The 12,753-nt window shown below is 39.4% G+C and overlaps 1 protein-coding gene across 1 annotated transcript in view; it reads left to right on the top strand.

The window, feature by feature from the left end:
• The first annotated feature begins 1,755 nt into the window (after window positions 1-1,755).
• maml2 (mastermind like transcriptional coactivator 2) overlaps window positions 1,756-12,753 on the top strand; it is a 33,746-nt gene continuing 22,748 nt past the window's right edge. Inside the window, exon 1 of the mRNA XM_084950254.1 lies at window positions 1,756-3,258. Within this exon, the coding sequence (XP_084806380.1) occupies window positions 2,848-3,258 (411 nt within the window). The 5' untranslated portion in view covers window positions 1,756-2,847. The remainder of the gene's footprint in view (window positions 3,259-12,753) is intronic.

Below are 12,753 nucleotides of genomic sequence, written 5' to 3'. Positions count from 1 at the left end.
TGGTGTTAAAGTTCTTTAAATGTAAACCTCATCTTTCAACCACACTTTCTCATTTAGTTGTAAACTGAACACAGTGGTGGAGATCTTACTGTCCACACACAGTAAACTGTGGCTGCTCCCTTTAGGAGGTCACCACAGCAGATCATCTGTCTCCATCTCACCTTATCTCTGCTATCACACAAACCGCCTGCATGTCCACTTTCACTGCTTCCCTGAATCACCTCTGTCCTCTTCCTTGTTTCCTCCTCCCCGGCAGCTCCATCTTCAATGTCCTTTGTCCAATATGTCCACTATCCTTTCACTGTAAAAGTCCAGTCCAGCTTGGTCACTCCCAATGAAATTAGCATCTTCAACTCTCACACCTCCAGCTTAACCTCCTTTTGTGTGTGCCACTATCTCCAAACCATAGATCATAGCAGAACTCACTAGCATCTTGAATTGCTAGTAATACCAAAATAAAATACCTTAGAACATCTTCCAAAACAGAATATACAGACGTTAAATGTATGCTGCCCTCTGTTGTTAAAGAAAGCAGCTGCAGTCAAGTACTAATAAAACATTAGATGACAAGCTCCTTTGGGTTATGCCCAAAGATGCATTTAGAACCAAATTGGAAAATGCAGATTATCGTACTGAAATACAGATAATTTTTTAAAGGGTTTCTACAGGATTCCTCGTCATTTAATAATCCTGCTACTTATTAAATAATGACTGTTATTATGCTTCAGGATCATTTTCCAGTAATGACCACTGGGTGGCCATGCCATTTCCCATAAAGAGAATAAAAATGATTAATAAGCAAAACATTTCTTAGTCAGCCAAGACCCTGATGAAGATTGGTTAACTGAATAACTGAGGGAGGCATCTATACATATAGGTAATGAAATATCCATCATAAAGAAGGGCCTAAAAGGGAGGGGAGAGTGTGGGTTGGCAGATTCGTGAGAGTGTTTTAGGTTTTAATCATATGCGTATGGGTTAACAAGTTGGTGGCCGCTAGTCTTACAGTCTGCCGCTATCAAAGCAGCCCCAAAGACAAATAGTTAATTTATTATACTAATTATACTTGGAAAAGGCTTCAGTGTTAAACGGAATTGATTTCTTCTTGAACTCTGTGTGGACTTCGCACGATCTTCCCATATTTGTGTGGTTTTCCTCTGGGTGCTCAAGCAGCTTCCTTCTGCTTTACAGAAACATGCATCCTGTGTGAGCGAGTTTCTGCGTGATTCTGTGGCTGCATCTTAATCTCCTATATCTCGTTCCACTGAACCAGATACGATTAACTTCAAACAACAGCCGGTTAATGAATGAAAGTGCAATAAATTGCTTTGAGAAGGTGTAAAATCAAAACAAATATAGTCAAATGCACTTTTGTGATTGTTATATTTGAAAGCTACTGAGTACATTTACCCAAATTTAAGATTTACAGAAAGCTGAACGTTACCAAAGAAGGCATAGCGGGACACATAAGACAACAGTATAGGAACATGTCAGCAGCCAATCAGCTCATTTGAGCGGTTCTGTAGGCTCGGTTGGTTAGTTACTCTGCGTGTTAACTCAAAAAAGATCAAAGAATAGTTCTGGATTTAACTATTCTTTTCATGCTTTAGTTAATTATCTAAATATGTTTTTCATTTGTATCTTTAAATACAGGATGAGTAAATGTTCGGTAACATGTGTTAGTTGATTAGCTTGACCAGGTGGCAGACAGAACAGCGGTGCCAGGTTGAACCTTCACTGCTCCTTCGGTTAGACAACAGTGTTCAAATTTTAAATACATTAATAAGATTCCCTCCTTCGTGTCACAGTTCACGCCTTGCAAGACAAGTTCAGGCTTTTCTCCACTAGAGTGTGCCACTGGACCCCCCTTTTTTTTAACCATACGAGTTCATGTCAAAAGCAGAATGTTCGTACAATAAGGGTCTGTGTAAGTAGCTCCGCTATTGCCTTCGTGTACCACACGGACAAACGATTGTCAATGGACTATTTGAGACGGATTTCAGTCGGCTTCTGCGACGACTGCCTGCGTTTAGGGGGTCTGGGTTTTTTGAGGGTTTTTTTTTTACTTGTTTGCAACCAGATTCCTATCCGGATTGAAAGGAAAGCAACAAAGAAAAGGACTCATTTCGAAACAAACAAAAAAAAATGCCGTGAGTCTTGAAGTTTAGTGGATTTCGTGTGTTTGTTGGTTCTTCTATTTTTGCAGCCGGTCGCTCTCACTCAATTTATAGTCGATAGTGTACTCTTAGACTTGGCGTTAACGAGAGTGGTACAATATTTAGATAAAGTAGGCTGAAAATGTAGCTACTCGGAATGTAGCACCAGTGAAACCGAAGTTGTGCGTGCCGTGGGTTTGAATTATCTAAGGGATTCATATTGAATATAACCTATTTATCTGTGAGCAGAGCTCCGGTCGTTAAGCAAGAGCGGATTCATTCCAGCTGCGGAGCCTTTCATGTTTGTAAATCATTTCACGTTTAATTATAAGCTGACAGAGCCTATCCCCCGAGGAAAAACTACTACAATTCTGTAACTTTGAGACTTTTAATGCATGTTTTTAATCCACGTGGAGCATAGCATGATTTTATATGGAGCGTATCTTAATCTTTAATCTTTTATATCATATAATATCATAGTCCCAGTTTGACAAGATAATTGGCTCACATTTCAACACATATCATAGGCCATAGTGACTCCTCTCCAGAGACTACAGCCAAGTATTTTTCTTTTTCACATGGGATCATTGGAAGTCTTCAGTACGTTTTCTTGTTTTCTTCCATGCCCGTTCTGTGGTCCACTGTAAGCACAGTGGACCTCAGTCTATAAACTTATCAGGGACCTGCGGGCATGGGAGAAGCGACCCCCGCTCAGTCTGCTGCAGGGACATACGTACCCATGTTGGGTGTTGGTTTAGGAGCTATGCCCGGTGGGGTCAGCAACGGGCCGGTGGTGGCCAACTCAAGGGGATCCACAGTGCCACAGCTGCACAACGCCATAGTTGAGCGTTTACGCGCCCGCTTAGAGACGTGCAGGAGGCACCATTCTACCTGCGCGGACCGCTATCAGCGAGGTCAGGCCGAGAGCACAGACCGGGAGCACGAGAGTACGCTTCAGCTGCTTAGCATAGTCCACCAAGGTCCTGGGAACCGTAAAGCAAAAGGTAGCCGGGGATCGAACCAGCAACCCCCAGACTACAGCAGGGCTAACGGAGAGCAAAAGGGGTCAGATGGCGAGCAGAAGATCCCCACACGCATAGCGGTGAGTTGCTGTTAATGTTGTCTGTCAAGGTTCTCAGTCATCCAGGTCATCGTAGTCTATGGAGCTTGGAAAGAAAAGCATCTGGACTTCTTTAAGCTTCTTTGAAGACGATTCACCTCTCATCCGAGAAGCTTCATCAGTTCTAAGGGCAACTGGTGGATTGTCCCAGATTTTAAGCCCTACGGGAGTGTCCCCAAGAGGGTCATGGAGCGCCTATTGATCTTCTACCTAATCACACGAGCCAAGGTGTGAAAACGGGTGTGGGCCACAATCAGCCAATGTTTCCGGTGAACCCAATGTGAAACCTAGCCCCACCCTATCATGTGATTTACTGAGGTCAAATGGCCCAGGATGTGAGTGGGCATTAAGGCGTCTGGGAAGGGATCTCAAAACTGGATTATAGATGGCAGACAGTTGGTGTGGTAAGCCAGGCCTACATTCAAAGATGGCCGTACACAGTGGCTTCTTTCACTCCTCTTTCAAACCATCTGTCTTCTCTGTCCAAAATGTGAACATTGGCATCCTCAGCATCCAGAAACACCTCTTTAAGAAAACCTAAAGAAGTCCAGACGCTTTTCTTTCCAGGCTCCTTAGACTGCCGATATTGTTGTGTTGTTTGTTTTTTAACATAAATAATTAGGACTATTACAATCAAGCTTGTGGCAGCGATGACAAAATTGATAACAATGATGAGGGTACCAGTATGTTGTAATGGGGGTGAAACGCCTTAAGTTATGGCCATTATCAAGGACCACAACATTGAGACTGAGATTTTTTTTTATGCTATGTGAAAAATCAGCTGGGAGCTTTCCTTGGCGATAATGGATCAATAAATGTTTCTACATTGATAACGCTGCTGTCACTATCCATGAACAAAAAGTCCAAGCTTTTTCCAAACTTAGATGGCAGCCAAATGCATATCAAAAACAGTCAGGAAATGTTCTAAAACTCTAAGTTCCTGATTAAGGGGGCCCTTAAGGTAGATGACATGATACAGAAGCGTTACGCTTGTTTGCAAAGCAATCCATTTTGAGGAAATGGTTTTGGGGTCATTGGGCCATGGGGATGTTTTGCATTTACTGCAAACCTTGACAACATAACAACTGTGCAGCTGATCCAAACAGAGGGATGCGGATGCATTTTGTGGTTTGTTTAACCCATTTAATATGCACAGTTATGTCATTTTTTAAAATTGTTTTTGTTTCTGAGTTATTCTGTTGAGATTGAGAACTGAGTAGTTGCATGACCTTGTGTGCCACTGAGAGTACAGGACAGTGTTTTCTCCCCTAACAGCAAAGCTTCACAAAGGACATAGGTAGGCAGGATAGGAAAACTTAACTGTGCTTTCTGTGTGCCTGGTAGTGCTGATAGGACTGACTTCCTGTATGGCATCTGTTAAGGGAGCAGTCACTGAGATGTGAGATTTATTTAGTTGTTTTCTTTCACTGGGCATGGGGGAGTTTAGCGTCTAGCCTATTACTTCCCAAGCAATAATGTCAAAGGTTGAAAGCTTGCAGACATTCTTTTTCTAGATGTGATGAAATAAACAATATTTCATACATATAATATTTTATTTATTTTTTACCAACAAAAATATAAAATGCACTAATGTTTCACGTACAAGAAAAGCAGATTCTCCGTGGTTTATAGAGTTAGTTTCAAATGCAGTTTACCTCAGCTTTTACATTTTCATGCTGATCGGTAGAGCCATGGCAGTGGAACACGATGAGAGACAAGACACAACTTCATGGATTATACTGGCTGTCTAAAAGAGGTCAGGGTACATCATTATCATGTACCGTTTCATTTTTACTGATCTTGACTCTGGAGTAACATGTTCTATTTAAAACTGATGAGTGCAGCAAGATAGTGAGGAGGAAATGAAGTCCTGGCGTACATGTTTATATCAACCCCGAGGTTAATGTTTTCGCAACTTATAATGATCGGGTGAAGCACAACAGCAGCTCTTGCAGAAATCCTGTTTAATGCCAGTATGTTGCATGTATACAGTGGTCTATATATATCCTTATAACTCTTGCCACCATTTTTTTTTTTTAATTTATTATCATCTTTGGCTATAATAACTGAAAGCTGCTTCAAATATGTATGGGGGTTCTGGAGAGTTCACCATAATTCATTCTTCAGAATTAAAAAGTAAGACATCTCAAATGACCACATCTGTGCGTGTTATTGAGTGTTCACATTGGAATTTGCAGTGGAAATGTATACTGAGTTAGGGGCAAACAACACAATGGATTATGACTGCTTGGGAGTGCAGAGTGAGTAGCAGCACTTAACAACAGTGCTCATTGAGACCAGATTAACAAAGGATATTCTTTTAGATGAAATTGGAGAAATTTGAAGGAAGAGACGAGAGCATACTTATCGACTTGGAAAATCGTTTTCCTTAATGCGTGGATGAACTCATTGAAAGCTTTTGGATATTCATATTTTAGATTGTTTCTTTTCATGGCCAGTTTTCCAATTGTTCCCTTCATACCTGTATCAGAAAATGTATTCAGCACAGAAATAGGTCACACAGTAGAGCTTACAAAACATTAGCCCCATATTACAATGAACAGACATTCAGTTTCATCAGATCAGGATCCAACAATCATCTTACATTGTCTGTCAACGATACAGATAGTGAGCATAAAAATGAAAGGCTTAACAAACAACCATACAGCCTCGAAGCATACTAGCATGCCATGTAATGCCATGTTATATTATCATGTGTTTAACAAATGGCTCACTAAGCACCTTCTTGATAGATTTGCCGGCCATGAAACTGTTTGAACCACAAGGTCCCCATATAAATGTTTAGAGCCACTGAATACATTTCCTGCATGTGTTTACTTTAAGTCAAACAGGCCTTGAAAAAGCAGTAGGCGAAGGATGCCTGGTGATTAACAGTGCTATGTGCACAGGGAGGATTTTGTTATTACTCAGTCTTGTAGTGACAGATCTGGGAAGTATACTCATAGAGCAGCATGCACAAAAAGTGCTCATATGCTGAGCTGTTTTCCTATTATTTTAAGCACTTGTGACCTTGTTTGTCTGCCATACAGGTTTTTTGTAAAAACTGTAGCCTGAGTCATACTGGTCAGTTAGTGGTTTGAAACATAAATCATGTAACCACAGCCAGATCTAGCCAATGACTTCTGGTTATCTATCAATTTCCCGTGACTGTGTACTGTGAGTCCTGTAATAAAGGCAAATTGCCAAAATATTATTTTGGCTTTGTGTGCTAATTTGGAACAATTGCCTTGGCAAACTGAATAAAAATTGGCAGTTGTAGTTGTTTGGACTTTTAAATTTATGACATTTATTTTACAAGATAGAGAGGGTATGAGAAACCATGTCATTTGGACATTTTTAAAGCTTGGAAAGGAAGCTAATTTCCGCTCTCAGGGAAACCCTTTTTACTATGAAAATGGCAAACATGAGGGATTATTGGAATGCTGGGTAGAGGTTGGAAAGACTGGTTGTTTGCACTTTTCATGATGTTCTTAACCCCCTCAAAGAGGCTGCAAGGTTAATCTGAAGGATTGCAGAGTGATTAATAGGACAGGCAAGGGGAAAAAATACTAATCAAAATTTTGTTTGGTCTCTTAGGCTTTGAACTAATGTAGCTTTTGCGCAAATGCTTGTGTAATACTGCGCTTTTGACTTAGTGCATCATCTAGGATATCACTAATGCCAATTGAAGGTTTTGCAGCGAAATTGTTTCTCGCCTATTTACTAGTGCACTACTACATGGGTCAGAATTAAAATTTATGAGTTTACTATTATAATTTATTGAGTTGCGAAAGCTTAAATATTGTCTTACCATCTCTCACGGACACACAAGACTACAACTTCTGGGTAAGCAGATTGACAGCTTGCTAAAAAAAATCCCACAGAAAAGGAATACCTTGCACTTATTTGTGGTCATGTATGATGGAGTGGATAGTGTGTGCATGTGTGTGAATGTGGGGTGGGGTGTGTGCTGTGTTTCCTGGCATGCCCTGTTTGGCTGTTGAACAGCCTGAATCAGATGCCGGTGGTCTGATCTCAGCCTGGCTCGGCAGTGATGTGAAACAATTAGCCCAGGTCCATGGGGGCCACCCACTGTGAAGCCCACAGTTCTACCCAACTCTGTGGATGCAGAAAGGGATCCGTGTTCATCCCACAGATCACTTCCATGTTGTCATGGATAGGTTACAGTCTTCTTTTAGAAATAGCTTGCTGCCAGTTGGTCTGAATGGTGAATTACTTTAAGTCCCCTGCAGAGCAGAATGGAAATTCTGTGGGTGCTGTTTATTGACAGCATGGCTACACTTTAAGCCTGATGTGATTACGCTTGTCTCATTGTGCAGACCGTTAGCTGCTAGATGAGTTGAGCATCTCATAGTGCTCTGATTAAAAGACATTAAGATAGGCCTCCATATACTGTAGTAAAGCCATCTGTTAATCTCCTCTTTCTATTTGGGATTAGTCATCCGTCCAACTTGTGGTTCAATTCTACTTATGTGTAATACATATAAATATATTAAAAATGTTCTATTACTACATTTTTTTTGTTGCTACAAGAAAGACATATCTTTAGAATTTTCATTATGCTCTTAAAAGATAGACAAAGCAGTTTAGTCAGTGGGGTGCTTACTGAGTAGTTATGTTATTTATTTAACAAATTAGTAATGTACCTTTTTATTGTTCAAATGCTAAAAAACTTGGAGGATTGAAAGGTTTTGGAATTCAAAGATTTTGGGTTGATGTAAAAGCTTAATCTAACAAAGAAAGAATGAGTTTAAAGTGATATATACTTGTATTACTGAGTTTGATATGCTCAAATGTTTCCCGATTCATTACAGGCAGTAATGTCTTTTCAAATGTATGACCTATTCATATATAGGTTTATGTCCTGTTTCTTCTTGTACAGAAGAGATCACCACATTTTTGCATAGAAAAACTACCTTTTTACAGTCAAACAGTCAGATTTACTGTCTTATGTAATAAAAGTTGAGACATGTAACACTATGTTCTGGACACTCCAGAGCACCGTTCATAAATTTCCAGCACTAAGTAGAGGTACTTAGGCACATCTTGTCCTCAAGGAAGTGGGATGTGGTATGTTAATGTCAAACAAGGCTAATGCTGTGGCTTCCCTTTTTTATTTTTATTTTTTTTTGGGGGGGGGGGGGGGGGGGGGGGGTATTAATCTAGGACATTTGTAGTTATTAGCTACTGTATCATCTTTTGGCTAAATTGTGCATGAGATTAAAGTCTGCGGTAATTTTTTAGGATAACATCAGCTTATAAACATTCTAAACAACTTATACATTTTGTGATCGTGATTGCTGTGTCCTCAAGGGAGAGCGGGATACAAGCGTCAACAAGTTCCTTTTCTAACAGACTATGGAGACACCGGATTTCTAAGTGGCACAAAGAAAGTTCACAGATGAGTGTCATTTCTCAGAGGCGCTTTACTTATTAATCCCTTTGATTTTGTGAGTGTATTTATTGAAAATGCAGATTTTAATATCTTACAGTGTCATGATGTCAAGATATTCAGCACATCCCTAGTTCTAGTATGATGATGTCTGGATATGTCAAATTAAATTTTAAGTGGATGTCCAAGACATTCAATTTTGTGTTAAGTGCTAAGCAGTTTTTGTAGTGGATTTGTCACTGCCTCCAGGAGATCTAGTAGTATTTGGTTTTTGGTTTTTTTCTTGCTCTATCTGGTGTGTTGAGCCATGGTAGCTGCTGCTGACTACCCAGCTTCAAATAATCTTGTTAATGCCAGAAAACATGCATCACTTCCTGTGCAGCAGTGGATTTTTCCCAGAAAGGCCCTATGAGACACTCAGGTTTTTATGACAACAGATGCAGTAAAAGCTGAGTGTAAGTTGCTAGTGTATCAGATAATTGTGAAGAGCAGTGAACATTTCAACCAAATCACTTTAAGTTGTTCAGTGCAGATATAGAGAAAAGGGTGATATTTGTAATGGTAAAGATGGGAAGTTATGAGGAACAAACAAAAAGAGACTTTTGTGTTTGGCATATGTATCAGATCCCTTTCCTACTTCCTTTAGTGTGAGAGAAAGGTAAAAACTTTTTATTTTTAAGAGGTTTTCAGAGTTTGGTCAGAATTCAACTTGTTTTTGTTACCATGACCTGACTATTACCATAAATGAGTAACTGAAAATTTCTTTATGCTTCCCATTGATTAGATGATGTGTTAAAACAGGGGAAAAATCAAGTATAATTAGATTTAAAAACAAGAGAAGGCTCACCAAATCTTGGTATCATGCAGCAGCAACGTGCTGGAAATAGTTGCGTGTAAATCTGGGACATCTCTGTACCTGGCAACATTTGCAGCGCCTTCTACTCTTTAAATGAGCACACTTTTATTCTTTTCTGGACTAATTTATACTTTGTTATCCAGTTCCATGCTACCAGAGAGCACACAGAAAATAAAAAATAATAAGAAGAAAAACAAAAAAACATTATCGATAAAGAAAGACAGAAGTTTCCAAATACCTAGCGGGGCAGCCAGGATGCGTGTCAGATCAAAGAAATTTATGGCTCATGGGTTATGCAGCATCTCTAGGAGCAGTGTCTTAAGCGAACTTCACTCTCGCTATCTCATCCCACTCCCCTTCTCCTACATACTTCCACTCACACTCACTGACACACAAATACACACACAAACAAAACCCACTCTGCCGCACGCGTCCTTATGTTTTATTCAGCAGCCTATGGAAGGCAGTGCCTGTCTTTGAAGAGTGCTGCAGAAATCATGTACTAAATCCATTTCATCCTTTTCAATGGTTGATTCAATGTAAGTGTGTACATGCTCAGAAGAACATGCTCCATTCAAAGTCCAGGTAGGCCAGGTTGCTGTTCGAGGTTCATAAATGTCTGACCTTTTAGGATAAATGTATCCTTAATTTGTAATGGAACCATTGCTGGTTAAAAACCTTTCCTCCATAGACATGTGCTTCCTGTCCTTGGAAGTGGCCCCTGGTGTCAAGAAGAGCTTGCAAGGTAACATCTTTACCTTCAGTCACCATGCAAACAGTGTAGAAATTTTATTTATATATATATATATATATATATATATATATATATATATATATATATATATATATATATATATATATATATATGATAAGCATCACCCTTGCATAATCAGCTCCTTGGTGGCATAGTTTTTGTTGTGTTGAATCTACTAATTTATCTTTAGAGTAGTAATGAATAATAAGTCAGTGTAAGTGTTTGCTATTGCTTAATTTCACATTACAGAAATGGATGTGATGTCACATGTGGATCTCACTCAATTAGAACATTTTTTAAGAGAAAACTAATCCATGGTAATTTTTTCATATGTGCTTAAATAATCTATTAAGCAGAAATTGTCAGTGCTTTCCCATAAGTTTCAGAACAGACAAATTTCTCCCACAGTCTCATCTTACTATTAAATGGATATTTTTTGCAGCATTCACAGTTTGGTGCACCAAAGGGGCGTTTCTAGGATATTTTTTATTTATTTATTTTTTTTTGGGGGGGGGGGTCCAACAGTTGAAATCAGTAAATTTTATTAGATATCAAAGCTAAATAAATGCACATGAAGAAAAAAATCAGATTGTTATAATAATCTTAGTGTACAGACCTCCTATGTCAATAAACATGCATTAGAAGACTCAGCTCCCCATGATAATAGTGTAGCCATGCAAGATCTAACAGCAAGATAATGGCACTAATAAAATACAGTCTGATTACAACAGTAAATATGTTTAATTTTGCTTAGTCACAGAAGTAAATACCAGCGTCTCACATATCCTTTGTTGGCAGTTTGTAAAGCAAAGGAGTTGAACAGTGGCAGTGGTGCAAAACACCGTTCATCTTTCAAAACCTCCAAACTTGCTGTTTTCCTTCTGTAATCAAACCAATATCTTTCCCTGCATATAACGGAGCCACCATGAGCCACCCTTTTAACCCCAGCCCTGGTGCAGCTTTTATGTTTATATTTATTCAAAAATATAACTTGCAATATAATGCATTCACATAAACTGCACTTTGCCCTATTTTCGGATCTCATTTTGATAGTTGTTTTAATTTTTCTTGTTGATATGTCAACAGCAAATTAGACTCTGCAATAGACCCTTGTGAATTTGTGTAGATACTCGTTCCATGTTCTGAATATAAATTACCGCGGTACTGACTGTGTTCATGCAAGTGAACATTTCACTGAGTTGAAATACCTCCATTCCCAAAGGGTTTGGATTAGAGAGTCCCCACTGTATCCCTTTGTTGTTGAGTTCTGCTTTCAGCATGCTCCCAGTTGTTACCAACACATTGTTTAAATTTCAAGCATTATGCCGACCTCGGGATACAAAAAATCTCATCTATGCTGTTGAAGTCATTGGGGAATTTTAGAAGGACTAATATATTAGTGCTTCGTTGTAGCTATTAAATCCACATGAAAACAAATATTTCATAGCTTTTCATCATCTGGAATCTAGACATAAGAGTAAGTATCCAGCTTAGGGCAATCACTTAGCAGGCAAGGACCATGTTTATGTGCTTTTGTATCTTCAGAGGGGCCTTGTAGAGGTATCCGTTCATGCCTGATGTGATTTCTTCTGCTGAGAGAGCTCTTTGAGGTTTGTCAAGTTTTTCCTGCTTGACTTAATTGAAGGGAGGGTAGGATTGTGTGAGTGGGGGGGGGGAAAAGAGAGGGGGTTGGGGGTAATGCCTCTGAGTGTCTTTCCACCAATACTTTGCTACCCAGTGCTGAAACTGGAACCCTGTGGGAACAAGCTTGTTCAGGTGTATTTCATGTGCAGTGCACTGAAAGTGAATTGAGGGGAGGAATTGCATTCAAAGCGAAACACAAGCAGTAGTTTGTTACCTTGTTTACAAAAGAACAAGGCTTAAAAATAAAAGAGTATTCTTTAACCTAGTAATATTAGCATTTGTTTTTGGAAGTTACATTATGAGCAAACTTTAACAAGTGTGATGCTTTTGTTGTCGACACTTCTGTGTTTGGATAAACAGGAGCTTATCTACAACTGTTCTCACACTTATCTGACAATCAGCCACCTGATATGTCAGAGTTTCCTGGACTTGTTCTAGCTTCTGTTGTAAACAGATCTGATTATCTCAGCTGCTATGAGTGAACTGGGTGTGGAAGTCCATTTATGTTATCAGCTTAACACAATATGTTCTTCTTCACCTTGCTGAAACTCTTTAGTCTAGCCTTAAAATACTTGATAGGTTTAAAACCAAGTCTGTTTATTGGATGGAATCATTTGAAGCTGAACTAAAAGAACGAAACTCACTCGTTTGCTAAGCAACAGTTGCTTATATAGCAAAACAGCTATATTTTCAGCAAGAGTCTATTCTCACCAGGGTCATTACCCTCTTGTGGAACTGAGTAAGTGGGCTCCTGATGTCACTGGCAAACCCCTTACACAGAATGCTGGGTTAAACTGGGAGGGGGAAGGG

Source organism: Perissodus microlepis, chromosome 14 (assembly GCF_051167445.1).
Source record: "Perissodus microlepis isolate ML-2025 ecotype Zambia chromosome 14, ASM5116744v1, whole genome shotgun sequence".
Lineage (NCBI taxonomy): Eukaryota > Metazoa > Chordata > Actinopteri > Cichliformes > Cichlidae > Perissodus > Perissodus microlepis.
The sequence above is the reverse complement of the archived record's forward strand: the minus strand, read 5'-3'. Positions and strand labels throughout refer to the sequence as shown.